This window comes from Schistocerca cancellata, chromosome 5 (assembly GCF_023864275.1).
Source record: "Schistocerca cancellata isolate TAMUIC-IGC-003103 chromosome 5, iqSchCanc2.1, whole genome shotgun sequence".
NCBI lineage: Eukaryota > Metazoa > Arthropoda > Insecta > Orthoptera > Acrididae > Schistocerca > Schistocerca cancellata.
This window is the reverse complement of record NC_064630.1, coordinates 414,760,938-414,788,599: the sequence shown is the minus strand read 5'-3', so window position 1 is coordinate 414,788,599 and position 27,662 is coordinate 414,760,938. Positions and strand designations below refer to the sequence as shown.

Below are 27,662 nucleotides of genomic sequence, written 5' to 3'. Positions count from 1 at the left end.
GTAAAGTCTGATATAGCTAAGCACAGTTCATAATTTGCCCTGAATAAATGTAATGAAATGGTTGATGCAATGCAGTGAGGGAACAATAAATTCTTATGATACGACTAAGAAATGTACATGATGGGAATGCAATCAATTATACCACAGTTTCTGCAAACATTGCTCCACAGCTTTCAAGAATTTGAAAAATGTCATGATATTGTTCATATACCACATTTACTTGCAATTTGTTGCAAATGAAGAACATTACAAGAGGAAGTGGAAGGATAGGTGACTATAGTTTAATGTTAAATCAACATTATCAGACACAGAGCACAAGCTCGAACTGAGGACACAAGTCTGCAGGGTCATTTCAAAGGAATCATCCCAGCATTTGCCTTAGGCTGGTTAGTCAGTTTCTTGTCCCACAGATCATTCGTATGATTAATCACAATGGAGTGGAATTTTGAGAAACTATGGATTTGGTTGGGAATTTGAATTAAGTCCATCTCGAATGGGAGTCCACTGTCTAACTGAACTGTCACATTGCTCTGGTGGGGGGGGGGGGGGGAAGAAAAAAAAAAAAAATAGTGTAACTAATAAGGAGTGTTAAGAAAGCCACCTGAAATATTGTAATAGCAGCCATAGCTGGTAGCCACAGTGTTGTGACATGTTGGTCAGAGTAACTTTTATGTACAGCGAAACCCCCATTTTACGTTTTCATGGGGTCTATGCTAAAAAAAACGTTAAATTGAGGAAAGTGTAGAATCGCTGAAAACTTTAAAACCACCAAAATACGAGCAAAAACATATGTAATTGGCATATATGATTAAAAATCATAATTTATTGTCTCGTTTCTAGAGATGATGTAGCAGGCAATATGAAAACAATGCAACAAACAGTGTTGCCGATGCAAATGTTTACTGCTAGTGTCGACAATCAGAGACAAGAAACAACATCCAAAACAGATGCGATACACAGCAGGAAATAATGTTTGCAACAGAAACATGTTTCCAGTGGCAGAGTGGACACAGCTTCACACTACCATTTGCAATTGTGACATCACTAGTAGGCTTTCGACTATTTACTTTTGAGACTGCTTGTGAACTGTGTGCATTTCGATTATTCATTTCCTTCATAGGGTGTGACATATGTGCGCAGTATGCCATTTCAAAGCAATGGCGCATTGAAAATACATTCCTGGAAATGGAAAAAAGAACACATTGACACCGGTGTGTCAGACCCACCATACTTGCTCCGGACACTGCGAGAGGGCTGTACAAGCAATGATCACACGCACGGCACAGCGGACACACCAGGAACCGCGGTGTTGGCCGTCAAATGGCGCTAGCTGCGCAGCATTTGTGCACCGCCGCCGTCAGTGTCAGCCAGTTTGCCGTGGCATACGGAGCTCCATCGCAGTCTTTAACACTGGTAGCATGCCGCGACAGCGTGGACGTGAACCGTATGTGCAGTTGATGGACTTTGAGCGAGGGCGTATAGTGGGCATGCGGGAGGCCGGGTGGACGTACCACCGAATTGCTCAACACGTGGGGCGTGAGGTCTCCACAGTACATCGATGTTGTCGCCAGTGGTCGGCGGAAGGTGCACGTGCCCGTTGACCTGGGACCGGACCGCAGCGACGCACGGATGCACGCCAAGACCGTAGGATCCTACGCAGTGCCGTAGGGGACCGCATCGCCACTTCCCAGCAAATTAGGGACACTGTTGGTCCTGGGGTATCGGCGAGGACCATTCGCAACCGTCTCCATGAAGCTGGGCTACGGTCCCGCACACCGTTAGGCCGTCTTCCGCTCACGCCCCAACATCTTACAGCCTGCCTCCAGTGGTGTCGCGACAGGCGTGAATGGAGGGACGAATGGAGACGTGTCGTCTTCAGCGATGAGAGTCGCTTCTGCCTTGGTGCCAATGATGGTCGTATGCGTGTTTGGCGCCGTGCAGGTGAGCGCCACAATCAGGACTGCATACGACCGAGGCACACAGGGCCAACACCCGGCATCATGGTGTGGGGAGCGATCTCCTACACTGGCCGTACACCACTGGTGATCGTCGAGGGGACACTGAATAGTGCACGGTACATCCAAACCGTCATCAAACCCATCGTTCTACCATTCCTAGACCGGCAAGGGAACTTGCTGTTCCAACAGGACAATGCACGTCCGCATGTATCCCGTGCCACCCAACGTGCTCTAGAAGGTGTAAGTCAACTACCCTGGCCAGCAAGATCTCCGGATCTGTCCCCCATTGAGCATGTTTGGGACTGGATGAAGCGTCGTCTCACGCGGTCTGCACGTCCAGCACGAACGCTGGTCCAACTGAGGCGCCAGATGGAAATGGCATGGCAAGCCGTTCCACAGGACTACATCCAGCATCTCTACGATCGTCTCCATGGGAGAATAGTAGCCTGCATTGCTGCGAAAGGTGGATATACACTGTACTAGTGCCGACATTGTGCATGCTCTGTTGCCTGTGTCTATGTGCCTGTGGTTCTGTCAGTGTGATCATGTGATGTATCTGATCCCAGGAATGTGTCAATAAAGTTTCCCCTTCCTGGGACAATGAATTCACGGTGTTCTTATTTCAATTTCCAGGAGTGTATATTACAAATACATCATACTTATCATTAAATGTCAATTAATAAAGCATCAACAATGTACAACTTATAGAGATTTTATAACTAATGCACAATACTAAATTCAGGTGAGAAACCTGCAACGTAATGGATAGCGTCTGGATTAGCTGACTTAGAGGTTATAGGTTCACAACTCGCTGCATGCCCATATTTTCTTAGCGGTGCTATCATGCTCATAATGATCGTAACACAAAATGTTCTGCAATATTCGATGTTGTTAAACATTTCTGTCTGGTTAGAGAATGAAGAATGAAGTAAATACTTGCCTGTTTATTTCCGAATGTGTGGTAAATCCGGCGTGTATTGTTAGACAGAAACCTAAGAGTACGGCTTACATTCCTGAGGGTTAAACGAACAGTAATAAAATTTGTAGTGCTCTTTGTCACAAATACATCACTGTTTATTTCCAAATATGTGGCGATTTTCGAGTGCATGGTTAGGCAGGAATCTAAGAGGAGAGCTTAAATTGCTGCAAGTGAAACAATGAGCAATAACATTCATATTCTACCTTGTCACAAGTATTTTGCATGTCCCGCAATCACAAACATATTCCCCTAAGAGTTATTGCTACAACTGAGATTCTCCTGTCATTAACACATCCATGAACGTCAACAACAGACTATAGCAATCCTGGTCCCTTTCACAGTGCCACCAGGTTATGATTACATCAGTTCCTACAAAAAGTAGTGTGAAACTTACTTGACTCATCACCACTGTGCAATGAAAATAAATGTTGCAAATTGTATTGGCAATGAGGATAGCGGATTATGTCAGCATTTCCTCTCTCACGTCCCTCCTCTCCACAATAGCCAGAAATATTCCTTTAACTCTGCCATCACGCACAGTACGAACCGTCTGTCTTTTCTACCACTGATAACTCATTTAGTCATATCAAATGTCAATAGGAAGAAAATGGGATGAAGTAAAGCAATACATCAAGCAAGAACTTAGAATCGAGTAAATCTTAAACAGGGATTTTTAGCATTTATCTTATGGGATTTTCACAGGGTCAAAGAATTTATGGTGCATAATCACAAAAAACATAAAATCAGATAACATAAAATCGAAGTTTAACTATAGAAGGATTGTGAGATGGGCTAGCTGCACTCAGTGGAAAACTACATCAAACAGCGGGTCAATGTCACCACAGGGCAAAACTCTTGTTATGGGCTACATGACTGGGTACCAAATTTTGGTGTAACAAAACCACACCTGAGCTGTATAAATAGGTATGAATTTTGTGGGACAGGCACTTGGAGGTCCAGCAGCACCACCGAGACGCCAGGGTCATGCTGGACATTACGATGACTGGGCAGCAGCAGCAGCTGCTACGGGATCAAAACCAGATTGGTCTAGTTGCCACCAGTAACTAAGTTCCTTGTGGAGCTTTATGTCACAGTGCTCCTGACCTGCCATATGAGCCAGCCGCCATTCAACTCCTATCAGGAGGCACAGGTCGAGTCCTGCACACAGCAGTTTCGACATGCCACTGCAGTCAATGCACATGGGGTCCAGACGTAAGGAGAGGCCATTCCCCAGAGGAACTACTCCATCACAGTACAACATGCAGCACCACTAACGTCATGGCTGCGGCCTATAAGGCTGCCGGCTGTCCTCTGGCCTGTTATCAGCATCGCAAGGTGCCTATGCGGGCATTTCCTTGCTGGACAGAAGCAGTCATCCATGAGCGAGTGACAGGCAGGATCAACGGAGTGAGGCGTGTCTGCTTCATGCTTTCAGTCAGCAGTGTAGCCACAGGGCATCTTGGCCTGTTCTCACCACCACTCACCTTACCAAATGCAACCACACTCTTCAGCTTTTTAACAATTTTCTGTATATTTGATTTGTTTCACATTCAATTTTATTTTGTGGAGAGGAGGATGAATACTTTATATATGATGTTCACACACAAAATTCTTCTTTTAAATAATGACAACAATAGGATAATTTCAGACAAAGCTAGTGCTGACCAATGTAGTACCTAACATACTACAATAACTATATTGGTAGAAAAATTTTTAGTAGTTTTTATTGTACCAAATGAGAAAACGCAAGTCAGTTATGCAGATGCAGGAAACCGGAGATGCAAGAACTTTTCATTGCTTTGTTAAAACATATGGTGTACTATGTGGCATCTACATTTCTTTACTAATACACATATGTACAATGTAGCACACTTACTAAATAAGTTATCTGGTAAGAGATCAGAGAGACAAAAGAACTTTAAAAGGGTAGTGAATGTTTCCACTAATTCTGTAAATTGTATGTTTATTTGTGATAGATGGTGTGACACTGATCATTACATGTGTGTGTGTGTGTGTGTGTGTGTGTGTGTGTGTGTGTGTGTGTGAGAGAGAGAGAGAGAGAGAGAGAGAGAGAGAGAGAGAGAGATCCTCTTAACATCATGCATTGCACCAGTTTTCAGTCTGATTTCTCTACTATGTAATAAATCAGGAGAACAATAAAGAGAAAATTTTATAGCTGCTTTTTTATACATTGCTGAAAAACTGCTTTAGTATTTTCATACAATGTGAAAGCTAAACAAATCTCTCACTTTCCACAGTTATGAACACTAATATCTTCACAAGTAAAACTGCTTACTGCCAAGGTTCCTATAGAGTCATCCTTTTCTGAAGTTATGGGCAGCAGCACATTCTACGACTGCTCAGAGGTGAACCAAAAGTATGAATGCAAACGAATGCAGTCCATGCAGTAAGAGTCAGATCTATACATGATTGATTCTGGAACGTGGAAGAGAGCTGCTAAAGCAGTGTAAAGCCCTTGCACTCAGCAATGGCACATGATTGTCTGCAGACTGGAAGATAATGGCTGTAAAATATATATTAGAAACTAAAGAGTTTGATGTGTCTTCAAGACTGAAAGAGTTTTACTCAGGCACGTCAATGTGGAAGACTCAAGAGACAGAAACACTGGCGACTAAGAGAATGTAAGGAATACAAAATGTGAGCAATGCCTAAGACCAAAAGAGTGAAAGGACTGTTTACTAACAGTATTGTATTTTCTGTTTACAAGTTTAGTAGAATGATACATGTGTAGATAATGAAGTATTATCAATTAACTCAGCTGATAGTCCGAGCAAAAATTTTGTCAACTGTATTTCACTTAGTCATTTTTTATGAACATACATATTTATCAATGTTACAGAACATGCATGAAAACATCTGGCAGTGCATTAACTGTATTTCTCCAACAATGGATAAAGCTGATAAATATTTTCCATTACACTGTGTAATGTTAGTGTCACAATCTTGTTTTAAATACTTTCCACTAAATTTATGAACTACACATTTTAATAATATTTATTATGTTTTAAAAGTAGATGTATGTTTCTTTTATAACTACTAATATTATGTCATGTTTATTTCTCATGAACTGAAGATCAACAGGAGAATATGTAATGCCTCTGAAGACCGAGCTGTCCAGAGTACCTGGTCCCCAGCTGCAAATGTGCCAAAGCCCATCTCTCCTCAGAAAAATGTGGACTACTGTCTGGAAAGTTCTGTTCAGTATTGTGTGTAAAGATCCATTATTTTCTAATAATTAAGTGGTATATCTTATTCTTCTGCTGATATACACGAATTCTGTTCTGTTATGGAGCTGAGGTGGTTGAGTCATGATATGAATAAAGGCATGTACTGATCTCAAGTTGACAATATTTATTTTCATGCAGTTAAATATTATCTCAGTTTTATTAATCTTACATGAATTGTAATAGAACAATTTAGTTATATTTTTTACAAGATGTGAAAAGGAAGCTTCTACAGAGAATGTTAAATAAAGAGTGACAATTCATTTTTTGAAGAATGTGAATATATTTCACGAGAGGAAAGAGTTTGTTTGCTGTGTTACTGTACATATACACAGTCTGTGCACATCAGAGACAGATATTCAAGTTAACTGAAGGCAGCACATACAGCAGAAGTACTGTCATCATCCCTGCTTTTCTCCTACCAACTATTTCCTCTTGTGTTTGTAATTTAGAAGAGTTAATTTAGAAGAGATTTGGATAGAAGCAAAGGGAATATACATAATGACATTATTGGGCTTCCTTGACAAAGAATGACTGTTTTATGTGTGATACAAAACACAGTCAATAAATAATTAAATAAGGTTAACACTACGAAAGAAACGTGATGATCACTGCCTGGATTAATATTAACCCTTTAAAATCACTGCCTGGATTAATGTTAAGCCTTTAACTGTTGTGGATGAGTTAACTCATCACGCTATGCCACTCACCAGGCACTGATGACATGTTTAAACTCAGGCCCTGGGTTTTCCTGATGTGCTACTGATATGTTTACTCATCTCATTCTGCCGACCTCCTCCTGCTGAGGACAGGTCGCTTCTCGGTTTATAAAAAAAAGTTTTGAGTATTTATCATACAAAACACATGCCTCTTTGCAGACTACCACTAACAAAAAACCTCATTTCAACATCTTTAAATGTTTATGAAATATAATGAAATGAATGACCACTGATTACCGATGCGCAGGAATGGAAATGGCCAGGTCTCACGCAACCATTCACTGGATATAAAAACCAGTAACTCAAGAGCGAAATGAGATATTGTTCTGCTCTCAATTGTAAATAAAATTTTGATAGCTCATCTACATTTCCTACACAGTAAATGTATGAGCTAAAACAAACCATATGTAGAGCTTACACAATGTGTTTTTAACTCTGTAAACCTCAAAATTTCATGCAATGTTTTATTTCACTTGATGCAGTGCAGTTATTATGAAAAAAAATGAATTTTTTTCATCAAACTGTTTTCTTAAAATCAGATGATATGTATTTCATAGCAGTTTGGACACTGTCTCAGCGCATGAAGAAGCATTTGGTGAGAAGTACACAACAACAAAGCTGTGCCCAGCAAGGAATGCAAAGAGCACAGATGTAGCACCAAAAAGGTTAATACAGAACTATGCTGTTGGTTTTTTTCTCATACGGCCAAAGTGAAAAATCATTGCCTCCTGTAAAGGATGGAAATTATTGTTGTAACTAATAAAATATGCCGAATGCTTGTTGATATAACATTTCAATGTGAAATATTTATCACCTCTAATAACTTTTAACTTTCATTTCCTGAGATTTCTGTCACTTCAGGACATAACTGTATTTACAACAGAAACACTTTCAGCAGTAGAAAGCTAGCAGAAAATAATATTAACTGATATGGTCACCATAAATCTAAATTGTCATTTACAAACTGTTAGACATGGTAGTAAATTACCACTGAAAATTCCTTAATATGGAGACCACAAAGAGGCTTGTGCTGCTGCCACTGTCACAAGAATGAATGTGCCATGTTACTCAGAGTGGTGGGAGCACCTGGCCTGAGGAGCAACCTAACATGAAATGATGAGCTACAGTACATATTGTACTGTATGTGGGTTTGTATGTTATGAAAACATGGTAAATGTTTAGCTGAATGGGTAGTAGCAACAGAGAAACGTGGCAGAAGTGGTGAAATGGTCTGTGGCACTTTTTCCTCCTCCAATTACAGACTATTAGTTTGGTAATGAAGTCTTCTCTGTAGCAATGAATGGAAACTCCAGGATGGAAAAACAATTTGTAACTGCATCAATTTGATAACGCTCCTGTTCAAAAACTGAGGAACATCAAAGTTCAAAGAAAATCAGATGTGTTTGCTAGACCTGCTCATTAAAAGAATCAACTTTAACCACATCCTGTATCTTTCTGATGAACTACAGGATATGCTGTATGCATAACAGTTCTATAATATATGGCTAGTATTATTTATCAATCTTCTGGAAAAATGGAAACAGATTCCACTTTCACTGTGTTAGAATGGAGTCGAAACCTTCCTCTTAGATCCTGCATTAGCTTCACAACACTAATAAAAGTGTGTGTGTGGGAGGGGGGGGGGGGGCGTGCATGTGAAGGGGAGTCTGTAAATGGTAATCTCGGGCAAATACTATTCGGGCAGCTCTGATGGTTCTCTCTGTCTTTATCCTCCTCTGGACTTGGTTCCATGTAACTGCTAGTTCCGTCGAATTTACCACTACATTATAAACCTGCTTTTACAACCCGAAATTACTGTTTTCCCTTGGTTTATGACTTTTTTATCGCTCCTGGCAAATTTCCTATGTCCACAATGTTATCTCATACCCGATTTTGCGTCAACATATTTGTAACTTTCCCACGATTTGAGCTTTATGAAGAACTCTTCATGGAGGAAAAAACTTGATGTAAAATGACACTGGCATGACGTTGGCTGTCAAATATTGGTTGGCTGGTTAGTTTGTTTAAAAGAGGAGGGGGGTGGGGGGGGGGAGACCAAACTGCAAGGTCATCAGTCCCTTGTTCCCAGTAAAATAATTACACAACGGAAAGAAGAAAAGAAAGGAGACGTACAGCACAATAACAAGAGAAAGGAAGGACCAGAACAACAACAGAAGACCAATCAACACTACTGTGGACAAAAACAGAAAAAGAAAACCACCGAGAGAAGCAACAAACAGGGAGAAGGGGTAAAAACAAGAGAGCAGATGACCATGGCTGCCGACCATGAGAATAATAAGGAAAAGCTAGTCACTCTTTGACACATTAAAACATCCACCCTAAAAGCATTAGAGTGGGAAACACAAAGGGACAAAGGACATGCACTAAAACTTATATAGAATGATAAAACCCACCATAGCGTATAAAAAGTAAAAACTAATTAGCCGATGAGGTGTTGTCTGCTAAAATTAACGGCAACAAGTCCGGTAACAGAAGAGGCCATCACAGGGCAGCCAAAGAAGGACAGCTCACCAAGATAAGGGCCACTGTCAGCTGGGCGCTGCACCGACACTGAGGTGGGTCATCGCGGCGCAGGAGGTAGCTGTGTGTCACCCAAGCATGGCCAATACGGAGACAGCAGAGAACCACAGAGTCCCTGCGAGAGGCCCGCATGGAGGACTGCCACACATTAGTAGTCTCCTTAATGGCACACAGTTCGTTGTGCGTGCTGAGGTTATGCCATTTCGTCTCCCAAAGCCACAAAACCTTGCGGTGTAGTACTGAAAGCAGGTCAGTTGCAGAGAAGCCAATCTCCATAAGGGGTTTCCGTGTAGCCTGTTTGGCCAACCTGTCTGCAAGTTCGTTGCCTGGGATTCTGACGTGACCTGGGGTCCAGACACAAAGTCAATATGCAGAAGAAACACATCCCCAGCACACGAACGGATGCGCTCAACAACACAAGATATAGCCACCACCTCAGCAGTGCCATTAGGCAAGGAATGCTGTTCAATATGTCCTCCATGGACATACACAAAGCCAACGTGAGCATCAGCCGCTTCGTGGCCTCAGTCCTTGTAAAGAATCAAGAGGAAGTGGCAGCAGAGAGCCGCAGGGTTAACTGAGTCCTTGGGGGGGGGGGGGGGGGGGGGGGTGTTCAATGGTGACATCAGAGGTGAAAGTTTCCCAGTCGGCCTTGTTTAAAGCCCATCTGGGTAGGCGTCAATGGGCCTGACGCCAGCGCAGTGACAGAAAGATGAGGAAGTGGTCACTACCACACAGGTCATCATGTGCTCTCTGAGACAGAGAAGTTTTGACATCTCTGCCTCAGCCAGTAGGCACGGTGCCACCCCACAAGGGGTTATGGGCGTTAAAATCTCCCGAAAGTAGGAAAGGTTTAGGGAGTTTATCAATCAGTGCAGTTAATACATTCAGGGATGCTACACCATCTGGAGGCAGATATACATTGCAGACAGTTATTTCCTGTGTCATCCTTATTCAAACAGCCACAGCTTCAAGATGGTTTGAATGGACACAGGTTCACTACAGACTTGAGTTTAGGACATAAACACAAACTCCACCTGACACTCAATTACAGTCGCTACGGTTCCTGTAGTATCCCTTATAGCCGTGGAGTGCAGGGGTCGGCATTGCCGGGAACCAGGTTTCCTGGAGAGCAATGCAGAAAGCAGGTGTAAAGCTTAACAGTTGCCGTAGATCAGCCAGGTGGTGGAAAAAACCACCACAATTCCACTGGAGGATGATATCATGAGACTGGGAAGGCATGGAATATTCAATGAGGCGGTTTACACCTCAGGGTCACCTGCTGCCACCAACTTTTTGCCTGAGCAGTCTATATCCATTGTGTCTGAGGATCCAGTGAGATCTAGTCCTCAGCGGATGCCAGAATCTCCACGTCATCCGCAGATGTAGAGCTTGGAGGTATCAGTGGTGCGGGTGTCACCGCAATTCCCTTGGTCTTGGAGACCTCCTTTTTGGATTTCTCTCACTGTTCCTTCCCCTTCCTAGCGAGAGCAGCCGAAGAAGTTGTACCCTTGTCCGGCTTAGAAGTGTTGGGGTGTTGCTCCTGAAGCAGGTGGTGCAGGAGCAACAGGGAGTGAAGTGCCCCCCAACATCAAGGGGGTAGGTGTAGTCTTCTGGGTATGAGAGGTGACTGGGGTTGGCGGAGCTGATGGGGCTAGAATTGCTGTAGTGGCAGCGTAAGATGATGTCATGCGTACAGGATGTAGACGCTCAAATTTCCTCTTAGCCTCAGTGTAGGTCAGTCAGTCCAGGGTCTTTTACTCCATGATTTTCCTTTCTTTCTGGAGAATCCTGCAGTCTGGCAAGGAAGGCGAATGGTGCTCTCCACAGTTAATACAGATGGGAGGCAGGGCACATGGAATATTGGGATGTGACGGGCATCCGCAATCTCGACGTGTGATGCTGGAAGTGCAGCGGGAAGACATATGATCGGACTTTCAACATTTAAAGCACCGCATTGGGGGAGGGATATAGGGTTTTACATCACAGCGGTAGACCATCACCTTGACCTTCTCGGATAATTTATCACCCTCGAGGGCCAAGATGAAGGCACCATGGCAATCTGATTACCACTCGGACCCTGGTGGACATGCTGAACGAAATGTACACCTCGCCATTCTAAATCGGCGTGCAGCTCATTGTCAGACTGCAAAAGAAGGTCCCTGTTAAATATGATACCCTGGAACATATTTGAGCTCTTATGGGGCGTGATAGTTACAGAAACATCCCCCAGCTTGTCACAAGTGAGTAACGCCCGTGACTGGGCAGCGGATGCTGTTTTGATGAAGACTGAGCCAGATCTCATTTTGGACAAGCTCTCCACCTCCACAAACTTGTCCTCTAAATGCTCAACAAAAAAAACTGAGTTGTCATCATCATGAAAGATTCCCCATTAGCTCTCAACATACAAGGTACCGGGGCAAATAAGACCTGCTGCCATCCTTAGCCTTATGTTCCTCCCATAGTGTGGCCAAGGAGGGGAACAATTTGGGGTCATACTTCTGTGCACTGAATTGAGCCCGTGAACGCTTAGTGACTGCTGTGTTTGACCACCAGCAAGAGAATGATGTACTACGCTTCATCCACTGTGATTCCACCCACTCTGACCAGGGGCCCTCCCCATGGCGCCACCCAGCCACAGCAAAGGCCACCTGGCAGGATGGCCATTGCCTGGATTCCTGATGCCCCAGGGGGATGGGCATCTACCCCTTGGCATACATGGGGAGTTAACAGCGCAAGCATCAGCAAAGCGAATCCTGTGTGGTCAGGGGGCTACAACCAACAGGGCGCATGGCGACCCAACTACAACAGACTGGCTACTTGGCTGGATATCAGATGCAACCAAGCAAAGAAGTCCATTACCATCGTCAGCGTAGAAAACGATACTGTACAGTTGATGGAAAAATACGCACCCAGGAGGTTGACCTAGCCCAACAGTTGGCGAATTTGCAGAAGTGCAGAGCCACGTCGACAAAGGATGCGATAGGTCTCAACGCATGATGGACATGATGCACCATGTAAGGCGCCCTTCCCCAATTGGCTCAATTCTTCACGAAAATTTTGGAAACTAGAGGTCAAACCATACAGGGCCGAAATGTGAGAGACTCCTCTTAGTTCCCTCTTACAACAGGCAGCAATACCTCGGGCCTATTCTAACCCCCGGACCCACATGGGATTGTCAAGTATCGTCTACAGACATTACATGGTTGAGTTTCTTAACACCAGGGTGCTCTACTCAGTGGATCTGTGCCTTAAACATGTAAAAGTTGGAATAATTGGTGCTGTATGTCCTGCCGCGTCCAAGCTCTATTCGGTGTGATGGCTGATGGGGGTAACTAGGTTCATTCGAATAAAAATATAATGACCAATCACAACAACTTCCACACTGTGTCTACTATGCACGCGCAGTTTCGTGATTGTTGAGATCATCGTGACACCTCTGTCAAACCATATTTAGGGTGTTTTGTTGTTTAGCCATTATTAGTGCTAGTTGACAACTTCACTCACTTTGCGTTGCTCAAATGTTTTTGGTTGAAGCACAGCACAAATTATGAATTTTTTCATGCTGAGCAAAACGTATCTGCCAAGTGCAGTATTTACATATGTGTTATTTGTGATGTTACACAAACATACAATGTGAGAGACTATTTGAGGGTGTGTGGTTTTCTACATAACTCAGGAGGCACAGTACTTCGTAGCCTCAAACAGGCGGCTGCAGTGCAAGGGATGCAGAATGACACACATGCAAACATCACACAAAATACTTATGTAAACATCTGCACCAGACAACAAGAAAAAATTCTCCAACTGCCTCATGCTAAGCATGAACAAATATGTAACTGGTGCAGTGTTTAATTATTTAAATAATGAATGACTGCTGCAGGCTTTCCGGAAACAGTGATTATGATGTATGAAATTGAGTCAAACGTTTCTACTTCCCAGACAGTTATCAGACATACGTCATATATAAAGTGCAAAAATGCAAAGTGGTTTCCTGTAAGTAACTTACAACTTAAAACATTATTTCCCACATTTTACACTGTTTTTTGAAGTCCCTTGAAACGTATAAAAGCGGGGTTTCACTGCATGAAATACTGAGAAAACTGTACCCACAACACACCAATTCCAAAACTAAAGAATTAACTCTAGGTTAAACATTTCATAAAAAATAAAATAATTTCAATTAAACTTGCAAGTTGTCATCTACGGTTTTAGATGATATTTGCTTCATTTCTCATTCATTCATGGTGCTGCGAAGTACATCACTGTTTCAAAACATGGTTGCACACGGAAGACTGGAACACTAAAAATTGAACTACACAAAGCTGTCAGGTTCCATTTCATTTCCATACGAATCATGGACTACTGGTGCAACAACACAGAAAATGGCCTAAACTGTCATGCAATGAAGACCGGAAGTTTTAACTTATTGCCAGCAATCAGAACTACAAAATGTAAATCTATCAGCTACACCAAGGAAATAATTGTCACCAGATCTTGCACAGCATGACTAGTCTCACTGCTTTTCTCCATTACTCCATTAGCTAGTACTGGCACACTTGTAAATGCATTACTAAAAACAGCAGTAATCATTCAATGTCTGAAAGCAATGAATCAATCGTTTCAATCACCTGTAGGTTGAGGAAAAGCTTCTGCAATTGGTATGGAATTGATTTCGCTTCATCCTTCTCTGAATCATCGTATTCCCATTTGTACAAGGCATTCCTGAACTCCGGTGTCATATAAAGTGCTTGCAGTAAACTGTTTAAATAACATGTCATTGCTTGGTTTACCAGTCCTACATATTCAACTGAAAATTAAGAAAAATTATCTTAACTGAGCATTTTACAAATTACATTTAAATTTAGTGCTAAAATTTATTACAAATGACTTTGTACATAAGTCCCAACAAATAATTATGTGCATGTTACTCAGTACACAGTCTGAACCATTACGAGCAGTTAACCTGAAAAGTTTTGATAAACCATTCAGGGTCTTGACAAGTGACTTAACAAAAATAGTATTTTCATACATGTTCAATGTTCTTTAACTTTTCACTTCCTGGGATATTAATGCAATTATGTTATGAAAACAATATATCTTTTTCTTAACAACACAGCAAAACAATGTGTTCACGCTCTTCTTGGCTACATAAATAAAATAAAAATACAAGTCAGAGAAAAGTTCTGAAGATAAAGACCAAGACTGATGGCAGAATGCAGGTTCTGTATTATCACAGAATTTTTAAGTGACTAGGCAGATGAAATTGTGCCATATCAGCTATCTTGGCAATCATGTTTAGTGCATTCCCACCTTTTTTGCAAAAAGGTTTGACTGAAATGATAACATATGCCACACCATTATATTATTCTTACCAGTAGCTCTTGAAGGTCATTAAGAAATTCCACATAATCATCCAAATAATGTTACTTTGAAATCTCGGTTTACTGAAAAGTTTCAAGCACTAACAATGTAGCTAGTTACATACTATACTAGTTGCAAAACATTGTTTACATGTGCACCTCATAACAACAACAATCAGCAAGTAAATGGATACAAACAAACACACACCTGTATCGTGTTTAATCATAACACTGCCATAATAATCCCCACTAAGTACAGGCGGAGGTAGTGGAGCAGGAGGAGTCTGCGAGAAGTCACTGACAGCTGTTGGGCTGGCTGACGCTCCCAACATCATCTCATCTTCACCACCATCTCCAGATGCTACAGCCATTTTGCGTGTCTGCTGACCACGCATTTCAGTCACAATCAAACTATTGTTGTACCCTGGTTCAAAATTCACTCCCACTTCTTCAATAGTTTCTTCTTTATGATTGTTAAGCACTACCTATAACATTTTGGCATTTGCGTATAAAAGTAAGAGGAGATGGCATTACTAAATTGAAAATTATCATCTCATGTTATCCCTACTTTAATTAAGACAATCTCTCCATATCATACAAAATAAGGAATTACAGTACGTAAAACATGACCTCACACAGAGATAGAGAGAAGGTTATACTAGTTTTTTTTATTATTATTTACATCATAGAATTTTATCCTATTTAAGATTTGTTTTATTACACTCGAAAATGAGAAACAGATTTCAAACAAGCACAAGATGATCGGGTGATTACATTTAACATCGATTATACAACTATCACTGTCAGGTATTTTATCTCACCTAAATATTTCAGATAGATTTAAGAAAGCAATAATACATAGGAAAGGAAGAATACTGTCTCAATTAGTTTCTTCATCATAGGGAGTTGAGGGAGAGAGGGAGAAAGAGAAAGAGAGGAGGGAGGGAGGGAGGGAGGGAGGGAGGGAGAGAAAGAGAGAGAGAGATTCTCCCCCAAAGCTAAAAAGTAAAAGTAAATCAAGACTAACAGATACAGCTTAAATGAGAGGAGGTGACATGGTACAAATATTTCAGTTCACATGACACTTTTCACATTACTGATAAAACAATCGCTTTATATTTACTTGAAGAATTAGAAACTATTCTAGTCATGTTGTGATGACCAAAAGTCAACTGTAAGTGTGACACAAAATTAGGACCCACTTTTAGCAGGCATATAAACAAAAAATTCAAACCATTTAACTATTAAGAATGAGTAAACTTATAAATTAAAATATAAATAACTTAGGAGTAAATGAGACCACTCACCTAATAGCATACTGTTGAGTGATCACCTTCACTTCTACATTATTTATATTCTGCGTGTACTTCCCTTACAAAATTAAATGCCAACATATCCTATCTAAAACTGTATTAAAAAAAAAAATACTTTTAAAAATGCTACAAGCTATAAACTTACAGGTTCAGATGAGCGTTGAAGGATAAGTTCAAATGTATTTGGATCATATTGGTATGCATCTGCTAATTTTTGGAAAAGTTCTTGTACTGTAGTTGAGGCCGGAAGTAAAAGAGTGATCTTGTGCTGCGAACCCTGAGAAGCTAAAGTTGTCACATCTCGTACAGTGCATATTGCATTTCTCTCTTCTAACATACAGACCATGCCCTGAAGACACATCACAAAGTTTAAACCGCACTGTAAGCGTAAATGAACTGAAATAAGCCAGACAGAAAAATACAAGCTTCACAGTTACTCATCAGCTCTAAATTTATCTTTCACCATAAGAAAAAGTGTGGCAATGCAGAAAATATCACATCACTTGCCAAAAGCATGAAAAATTTGCAATACTTCCAACAGTATGACGGCACATTATTAAAATTAAAAATGTAGTTAATATGAGCAGAAGTGCGTATTTTAACTATTAACAACTGTTCTTTTACTAGTAACAAGACACAAGCCTATTTAGCTTTCTATTTCACATGTATGACTTTTACAACACTCTACACAAAGCAGAACAAAAAGTACTGCAGAACATCACCTTTACAGGTTTTTGCCTCACAGAAGATATGTATTGGCTTTACTTCCTAAAGGAAATGCTAGTAATATAGTGGTCTACATACAAACACTAACTGAAGCAACTGAGCTGCTTCCTATTGGCTACCTGCCAACTAGTTAAGAATCCCCCCAGAAGGTGGCAGTTTGAGGAAGGTTTGGGAGGAACTACGCTATTTTTAGACAAGCCAAATTTAGTGAAGAGCAGTTCACACACTCAAAGAGAATTTGAATTTTTACACAAGGCTGCAGTTTGAATGGGTGACAGAAAAACAGCCACAAGATGATAAAAATATTTTAAAAAGATATCCTTAAGGGCTGAATATTTAACATTCTTGTATTCTAATGTGCACAAAATTTAATACTACAATAGCAATAAACATACCTGCAAAGAGATTATGCACCACACTCACACCAATGACAACTATTAAACGTTACTGAAAGAGAAGAAAAAACAAAGCTGAGTAATGCAACACAAATTCACCTAACATTGAGAACATGTGGAAAGAGTAAGTGAATACTGTCATAATTTACATTCATTCAAGTTATTTTTATTACAGTAATTTAAAAAAAAAAAACTCTGAAAATACTTTACTGAACAAGTAACACTTCATATGTACCGGCAAGTAAAATGAAGCATTAGTCTTTTGAATCTTTTGAATGCATCATGTTATGAACTGAATATTTGTTTCTATATAGGATACCTACTCATACTGAAGTACTTACCACAATTTCAAAACTGTCAAAACCACACTACAGAATCTACTTTTACACTTTCTCAGTTATTTTAATGGAAAGAAAACACATTAAGGATCAATAATGCGAATGGAAAGAAAATACATTAAGGACTAATAACATGAATAATCTGTCACACTACATAGAGAAAATACAAAGAGAGTTCCCAAAATTCAAAATTGCATTGATACACAACATAATATTACTCCATTCATAATTTAACATATTTGTAAATCTCTGTTTTATACAAAACAAAGACCAGTTCTTTTACATAACAAACATTAAAAAATGGGTAACTTCAGAAACAGCTGCAAAATATTATCTTAAACAACACCAACAATTATAACAATTACACTCCAGCTGTTAACCTAATACAATGTCTGTGCATTCATGCCTGAATTAGTATTAATTTTCCTGGAAAATAAGTTTTCCATACATGTATTTGTTACAACAAAGGGAAACATTTCATTTCATATTTCTAATAACTGCAAAAGAGTAACTAATATGATAATGTGGAGTGAATAAAAATATGGTGTAATGACAGAAAACCACTCATGATAAAGAAACAACACAACAGCGAACATGCAAAGATTCCCTCCTCCCTCCCCCCCCCCCCCCCCCCCAATGGATTGATTGTTGTTTGTCTTTAAAGTCGCAGTTATTTCTTAATGTGCTAATGGAAAACATGTTCTGTGAAAAAAATCAAACTTTTATAAGTGAACTGCAGTAACCTTTATCATAGGCCTACACAGTTGAACCAGTTTACTTTAATGGTAACCACATACTGCTTACAACAAGAAGGCTTAGGTGATCAACAGAAAGCAATAACATTTGTTGATACTATAAACCAACAATAATTTATCAAAGTGTCAGCATTTTTAACAGCTTCACAAAATGTATCACTTTAGTACATATACCAGTGAGAATGTTATCGCTTATGTATTCGATTGTTATCAGCCATCTTTTATATACTTAATTTTATTATCTTTCTGTATAATAAGATTTAAGATTCATTGAGTTTCTTCTTCCCTGGCTTTCCGCATTAAATGAAGTGTTCAATACCACTTCAACTCGCAACAACAGTCACTTTCCAAACTAAACTAGACCTTGGGCTACTCTACAAATCAGTCACCAAAACATACATAGAAAAAAACTTGTAGAAATGAATGAAATATTTTCAGTGCTCTTTTCTCTTCCTGTTTGGGCACATGGTGTCACATCCTCATTAAATTACGAGATGAAGCTGATATCCAGTATCAGTAGATTCAACTGACCCAGCTTTCCTCTGGTTGAAAGTTCCACTCTGTGAAACAGAAACACACTTTCAAGTGCTTCTAGCCATGTTTTGAGTCAATACCTTATTTTCGTAGGGCACTTCAGTTGAGGAAAAACTGCCACAGTCAAAGAACATTATTTCTGATATGCTCCTTCCTTCAATCATACTGTGTAACATTGCTACCTACATGCTGCAATTCTCTCACTTGTACTACTGTTTCTTAATAAATTTTTGTTGTTATCAAATAACTTTTCTCCTGTCTACTACTTTTCACAACCTTTGGCTTAGACTTTTTTACCCCCAAGAGACATTTATGCTAAGTATGCTATCCATTTCATTCAACAGTCCTTTCCAAGTCTTCTTGCTGTCAGCAATAAGGACTAAGTGGTCTCCGAATCTTAGAACTGGTAACTACTTCTCGTTTAGTATTCCCGTTTAGTACTATTCTAAACATTTCTTCTGCTCTTTTATTGCAGTTTTAATTTGAGAGCTAAAGAACAGTTATGACATGAAACAACACTGCCTATCATACTTCTCAATACTAATTGTCTGTATTGCCAGAAGAATGGTGGAAATATACTTACATCTGGTTCACAGCAAACATACAGATGTTCATAATGCACGTTTACATTTTCAGCTATTTTGAATCTTTAGTTAATTGTTGACATTCAAAAAGATCTTGTGTTTTTGAGTGCTTGACAAATTTTTATTTGCAAACAAGATGGCTCAATAATTTGCATTAAATTTTGCTTGAAAATGGAATAAAGTGCAGCACCACACTTGATGTGCTGACTGTGGATTTAGACAAATCTACTATGATGAATACAATAGTTTATGAGTGGTATAAGGGTTTCAAAGAAGATCGAGAAGACGTTTGAGACTACAACTGCCCTGCACGCCCTAGCATATCTATTTATTACTGATGATTATAGGAAAGAAAGAAAATGGTTCTGGAAAATAGCCTAATCAGAGAGGTTGCTGACGGTTTAGAAATATCTTTTGGCTCACATCAAACAATTTTTTTGGATGTTTTGGGCATGGAACTTGTACCAGCAAAGTTCGCTTCAAACTTGTTGAATTTCAACCACTAATTACATCATGTACACATGCTCAGAAATTGCTCAAGGAAGTTGACAACAATCCACAGCTTCTAAAGGAGGTTATAACATGTGACAATACACTGGTAAATGTCCAGGGTTCAATTCCCAGCTGGGTCAGTGATTTTCTCTGCCTGGGGACTGGTTATTTTTGTTATCATCATTAACGAAAATGGAGAGTGAACTGTGCAAAACCATGGGAATTTGTATGGGTGCTGATAACCGCATCGTTGAGTGCCCCACAAACCAATCAATCACCACCACCATCCAGATAGATAAAATACTGAAGTTACAGCAGTAGGTGGGTAAGTTAATCAAAAAGCTAAATGCTTCCCACTCAGTTGAGACAGGCAGCTAAAACAGTCTTCATTAAGTAATTCATACTACACAGACTGATTGAAGGACTCAAGGGTAATGAGTAGTAATGAAAGGGGATAACACCACCACCCTGTCACATTTCAATTCCTTCATCTTTCTTAACATAATGGAATTAGTGCAAGAAGCTTAGCAGCAACTTCACAAGCTGGGAATCACCAACAGGTGTCCTTAGCATGTGCGGTGATGAATGACAGTGTAAGTTATATTATGAATTACCAGAAACAAACTATGTGTCAGTCAAGGAATGTTGCAAAATAGGGACCACTTAATGAGGCAGTGCATTACGACAATGACCTCGTATTTGGGAGGATTGAGTTGCTCTGTCTGGCTACCCTCATTTGGGATTTTCAAGCTTTTCGTAAATCCCTTAAGCAAATGTCAGACTGGTTCTTTAAGCAAGGGCAGGGCCAATCACCTGTGCTATTCTCATGAATCACGCCAGTACTGTGTGTGTTGATCAGCATTGTATTATGATGATGATACTAAGATGAGTAATGATAAATAAATAAATAAATAAGAAACATTTTAATTACGTCACTGTGCAGATCAAATTATTAGCATAATTTGGATGCCACCACTTAATACTGTTTTATGGTATAATCTACTCAGACAAAGAGCGCGCGCGCACACACACACACACACACACACACACACACACACACACACACACACACACACACAAAGTCATTAAAATATTTACCTCAATATTTTGACTTAGGGATGTAACTTTAGTTAATCACTAATGTCAACTTTAAAGTGATGTTAAACACTTTCCCGTTTATATATATCACAATAATGTTCTCCACAAATAATTCCCACACTTCCCAATATGAATAGGTTCCCAGGAAATAGTGAAGAATGTGATACAAACCACCAGTTTTACCTGCAATTATACCTGTTAACTTGACCATTTCACAACCAGCTAGTGTCTTTCAATCTAAACTATATACCTGATGACCTTGCGCAGGTGTCTGGTACCATAATCATCATAAAAAAAAGAGGGGGGAGGGGGCACAACAGGTATGTGTCTCGTACACAGTGCAAGCCATCAGTACATTCTTTGAAGGCTGACACCATATGTTACAAAAACAGTAACCAGTGTTTCTGTCTGTGTATTGTTTACAAAACATTTAGTTTTTGTTGGTTAGTAAGGTTGTGGTAAACGACCTATCCTGAAGCAAACGCTGATGTCAAGGTCAGATTATTGGAAGATGACAGTCTGGTTGTAAGTCAGTAAATATACATTGTGGATTAGGCCTACATAGCTCCAATGACAGCCCTCCTTAAAACACATACTAGTTAGCAATGCGATACCATGCCGACAGACTAATGATGTCATTAACATCGCAAAATACAAGCCCTAATTAACATTCAATGGGTAACTGAACTACCATGATGAAAACTTTAGCAAAATAAAATCTGACAAACTGAGAGGACCTTCACGAGAATAGAGGGTACGGGCCTAGTAGGTTCTCATCATTAAAGCCTTCAAAAGCAGGACGTTCCAACTAAGCACCACAACCTTCGCAGTAGGGCTGCTGAAGTGTTTCCATAAAAATAATAATAATTAGGTTTGTTCGCTTTTTGCGTGAAGGTAAAACGTGTGCACTTGTAGTGATATCTAGTGTGTCAACAAGTAATGGTTATTAATTTTCCAGTGTGGTGCATGACAAATCATACTATGTAACTCATTTTCTTTTTATTCAATAACAATCAGTTTGACAGTTTGTTATGTCAAATGCTGTTTGTCTTCTGTGATTTGTATTTCATTACCATCATGGAAAATTTTTAAAATGAAAGTACAAAACATGATATTTCAAATGTGCAACGCAGTTCTGAAGACACGCACAGTATTGGGAAAACTGAGAAAAGTGTGTTACAGATAGTGGCTATACTATGGCTGGCTTTTACACCAGACCCAGAGCTGTGATGCATAAACAGGCTCCTCATGCTAGCTGAACACACTACTTAATGCACCAAGAAGCACTAGCAACAAAATGCATGCAACCTGTGCTACATGAAATTCTTCAATCACTTGACAAAATGAGGAACTTCACTAAAAGTTGGACACTTTAGTCGAGATGTTTTTAACAAATTTGTGTTGATTTGGGGACTGAGCACATTTCTTTAATTTATTGGAGAGATTCTCACTGTCTTTCATGTGAGAATGTCATGAAAACTGTGTATTATCTCAGGAATGAACTTCACACTTACCTTGTTCAAGAGCAACACTGAATTTCAAGAAGTTCATAGAAAGCGACTTTCTACTGAAGTCGCCGTACTTTGAAAAACTCAATTCTTTGAATGCATCCCATCCCTTCAAGTTAATGAGAACAATGTGCTACTACAAGACAAAATTTCAGCCTGCAGAAAGAAACTAATATATCATGGAAGAAAAAGGTGGGTGATAAAAATGTACATTCTATCTTCCCCATTTTTCAAACTGTTTTAGAAGGCAATAACTTTCATTTGAATGCAGAATTCAAGTCTGTGTTTGTGGATCATTTAACTGAACACAATGATTACTTTCTGAAGTAATTTCAAGAACAAGTTGAGCAACACAACTGGATCAAAGATCCTTTCAGTACAGGCCTTCCTTCAATGCTTACCATTGAAGAACAAGAGCAATTTACTGTTATTTCTTCACACTCCACACTAAATCCAAAGTCTGTATCCCCCATCACTGTTTGAGTTTTGGAGCTTGATTAAACAGAAGTATCTGCAAGCAGCTAACAAGGCCCTACAAGTTTTGATCGCTTCTGTAATGTCCTACATATCGGAGGTGCGTTTTTCAACGTTACCCGTCATCAACACGAAATAAAGATCATGAGTGAACGTGGAGAATTAGATGTGAGTTTCAGTTTCCAATCTTGTGCTGAGATGCAAAGAACTGATTATGAAGAAGCAAGCCCATAGATTCTGTAGAAAGAATAAGATGTATCGACATTAAAAGTTCACTAAAATGTTTTACATCAACAACTGATAAAGAAATTGCTACTCTTATTTATTTTTTTAAAACTTATGTTTATTTACACCACATTTCAAGTACAATGTGACATGCAAAAGGAGCCGCAGGTGTTTACATACAGGTCAAGGGAGCCATGTATCCATGAAGTTTGAAAACCACTCATCATCTCCAAACACACTGAAATAGGGATTTTGATCTGGGATGTAAATTATCTATGAAATGCACAACAGAAATAAAAAAAAAAAGACTGTCATGACACATTTGTTGGCTTTGTCAAACCACATCAAACCCTTTACCTTCCAATCTAAATCAGGTCTCCAGCTACACTATAAATCAGTCTGACCTGAGAATTTTTTTTTTAATTAAAACTGCTTTTTGTTGCAACACGTACTGGCTTTGTCAACTCACAACAGAACTGTCGCCTTCCAACCCACACTACACCTCAGGCTACTCTACAGTTCAATCTGTTATCACAATGTCAAAAATATATATATATATATTAATTTAGTACACAACAAAATCTTGAATGTCATTACCCTTGCTATCTCCACTAGATCTATTCAAGTTTATCAACATGACCTAAGTGATCACTTGCACAAAATAAACAATGTATGAAAACATACAACCAATTTCTAAAAATGGAACCGACAGCATTTACGTAAAATACGATTCCACACTACAGAAAATATACCAAGGTCTCATTCTGGTCACTATACCCAAAATGCCTATTTTCCAAGTGCTGCCTGATATTTTCAAGTTTTTAAAACTTTGAAGGTTTTAATAACAACAACACCCAGGCCCAAAAACCTCCTATCCCATACAGGTCCAAGTTATTGGTTTTTGTTCTGCAAATTAGGCCTACTTTATGTTTTCATCCTTGAGCTGGTGCAGTCTCATGCTTTGTTTCATTAATTTTTGACACTAGAACAAATTCTATTTGGATCCTACATTTCCAGTGATTTCCATAACTTTAACAGCTGGTCTGATTTCGGCCCATGAATCACTCTAATCAAACCAACCACATCAGTGAATCAATCATTTCTTCCTCTTCAATGTCTTTGTTCTCTTCTGACAACTTTTTCATTTTATATACCGTCATGGGTCCTATCCTTTCCTGTTACTTTTTATTTCTCCGAAACTATGTTCAACCCTATATGCAGCATCAACTGTTATGATGAACAGCTCTCTGTATTGATTAAATGTATTTGATCTACTGTCATTTAGCTTCACTGTCAGATTCATTCCCAAGCAATCCATACTGCATTCAAATTTGTTGTTCTCATGTTGATAAATTGTATGTCCTGAGTTATCAATGGCATTCACAATTCTGATTTTGTTGCCCATGCTTCACTTTTCTCGGTAACCAAGTCATTTAACTGAAGTAAGGAAAGCTTTGCAAACAATTCTGGAAGAGAGGAGATCACCATTTCAACGTCCCGTCGACAACAAGGTCACTAGAGAGAGAGCACAAGTTTGGGTTAGGGAAGGATGTGAAGGAAATGCGAACTGCCCTTTCAAAGGGAAAGTAATTTAGGGAAATCACGGAAAACCTAAATCAGAATGGCTGGACGCAGCTTTAAAAAATTATCCTCACGAATGTGTGTCCAGTGTGCAAAGGAAACAATTTTTCTAATATGTACCCATGTTTTTCCTAACAATAAAAAGACAAAAAGACGACAGAGGCTGTTGTTCTGTATGGTCATCCTAATATAGTTTATACTAAATCATTTCCAGCAAATGACAGGCCAGTTCCTTCAACAATACAATGACCAACGACTTGTCCTGTTTTCTAGCAACTACACTTTCACATGTCTGCACATATGACATATGTTTTCCTTGCATTAAGCTCAAAGGTGCTTTACCCTGGAGAAATATGTAACTAAAATTAAGTAGATCTCATAGCATTAAACACAGTTTTGCGTACTTACGAAACACACCAATTACTTCAAGTTTTTCGTAATTGTTTGGACACCAGAATCATCTAAAATAAATATGTTCCCCCACATTGCCTACAACAACGAGCATTTAAGATAACTGTCACTGTTAATACTCCCAAAATAGTGCAATAAAACTAACATGTGGAATGGACTGTGAATGGGTGCAGAGGGCAGAAAGTGTGGAGTACTCCACACATATAATTCCCAAGACAATACTTGTGCCTACATTGCAAACACTGGAATGAAAATTTAAAGTAGCTGCTGCACATTGATTCACAGTTAGTGACAACAACAAAATGACCCTTACAGAATTGTTGAGACTGGGGGTTCTATTAACTAATAGAATACCAGCATGGACAACATGAAATTAACTTTCCTGAAATACCTATTCTACCCAATGTAATGGTGTCAACATGTCATTCTACCTTTCATCAAAAACCAAGTTACACTAACAACCAGAAATAAAATGGTTAATCAGACTCGGTAGAAGTTACATATTTGACACCTCTTGCATTTTTCCAATACGATTCAGATGGTAACAGTACACTTTGATAGTGGTCAAACTGTTAACACAATCAGATTTTCTGCTTTTACATTCAATGGCTTCACCAACTCACAACCCAACTGTCACCATCCCACCTACCTTAGACCTCATACTGTGCTAAACATCAGTCTATCACCACAACCAACATTTCAAGGGAGTTCAATACGTAACTTTAGCTGTCAAACTCAAGTGATGTCTTGGGGGGGGGGGGGGGGGGAAGAGTCAGGGGTGGCGTTTAAGGGAAAGGATCTAAGAACAAAACGAGAGACAGTACCGTAACTACGAATATAACAGATCTCTAGCCCGTTTCTGATGATGAACCTCAACAAATTTACGTTCCCAAGACTGACACATGAAACGTCTCACTTAGTACATTAATACAATAAATATTCAAACAAAAATTGGATTTCCTCTGGTGTCATTCATAATTTTTTTTCCCCCCATCATTAAATTTTGACATTACAATGGCTAACGGAACGTAAAAGTTTCTTCGACAAAGGCCATGAAACCCGCAATACTCATCAGCAACTTATAATGGATTAGTTAAGAAAATTCTAAACTGGCTACGAGAAGCGAAGTAAGAGTAATGAGACCTGTAATCAACAGCTGTTTAAGTGAATGCATTTGTTCTGCTCTGTTGGTGATATTACAATACTGTTGACTACATAGAGTGCTTTCCCCCTAATCATTTTACAGCTAATTTATGACAACACAAAGTGCTATGCAGTAAGTCCGATTGCTTTTCACAGTCCAAATCAGAATACGTGTGGTCTAAAGAAATTACACTCAAATACTGCTTTGGCTCTTAAAAGTTAACGCAGGGAATGGAATGACTGATGTCCGTCAACAGAAGCGAAAATGCCGGAGGGCGTGGCATAATGCACGCACTTAACAAATGTTATTTCTACTTTAGTTTTCGGCACTAATCATTTAAAATATGCACTATAAACAACGATGTGTGAGATAATTGGCTACAAGGAGCTTATTAGCGTACTTTCCAGTCGACGATCAGTCCTCAAACACAACAGTGATTCCTCCATCACACATTTACATAGTGACATAAAAGCAAATAAAATGCCAAAACACTCACATAATTTTTGTAATGACAATAACGCAATTAAATATTCACACACCCTTGACTGTAAAGCCATCACATGTGTTCTCCCTAAGTTTTCATTCCGCATCACAACGCCATTTTCCGCTGGACGGAATATCTTTGCTACAGATACGTCCCAGTGCAGCGTTCAACACTCAAGTTCAACGTCAAAAATAGCTTTCCGAGATAAGCACATTTAATACGTAAATCCTAGTAGCGAACATTTTTCAGTCATATAAACAAAAATTTCAAAGTAAAATTAAGTATATATAATGGAGACGGAAGACTAAGACGAATTGTACAAACTGTCGCAGTGTCATACTTTAATATTCGGTCGCCCTAAACGTCCAAAATGCTTAATAACACTTCAGAAAATAAATAAATACAAAGTGTTATTAAGTAAGTCTGTTAAGAAATACATAATTTCACTATTTAAAATTTACTGATCTGTTATTACACATAAAATGGCACGAAATTCATTTACAATCACTGACGCTGCAGACCTATTTCATTCACTGAAACCGAGCGAGGTGGCGCAGTGGTTAGCACACTGATCGCACATTCGGGAGGACGATGGTTCAATCCCCCGTCCGGCCATCCTGATTTAAGTTTTCCGTGATTTCCCTAAATCACTTCAGGCAAATGCCGGAATGGTTCCTTTGACAGGGCACGGCCGACTTCCTTCTCCATCCTTCCCCAATCCAATAAGACCGATGACCTCGCTGTTTGGTCTCTTCCCCCAAATCAATCGAATCCAATCACTTACTGAAGTAACGA

The 27,662-nt window shown here is 39.5% G+C and overlaps 1 protein-coding gene across 4 annotated transcripts in view; it reads right to left on the bottom strand.

The window, feature by feature from the left end:
• The window catches only part of LOC126188300 (ubiquitin carboxyl-terminal hydrolase 47), a 157,766-nt gene extending 130,747 nt beyond the window's left edge, over positions 1-27,019 (bottom strand). For 2 of the 4 annotated variants that reach the window (XM_049929890.1, XM_049929893.1), the window contains exons 1-5: positions 26,923-27,019; positions 17,240-17,291; positions 16,264-16,467; positions 15,014-15,290; positions 14,074-14,252 (exon numbers count right to left, since the gene is read on the bottom strand). In XM_049929890.1, coding sequence (XP_049785847.1) covers positions 14,074-14,252; positions 15,014-15,290; positions 16,264-16,464 — 657 coding nt within the window. In that variant the 5' untranslated portion in view covers positions 16,465-16,467; positions 17,240-17,291; positions 26,923-27,019. Of the gene's footprint in view, positions 1-14,073; positions 14,253-15,013; positions 15,291-16,263; positions 16,468-16,840; positions 16,984-17,239; positions 17,292-26,879 lie in introns of those variants that run through there. The other 2 variants (XM_049929892.1, XM_049929891.1) reach the window with 2 other exon arrangements.
• Positions 27,020-27,662: the final 643 nt, after the last annotated feature.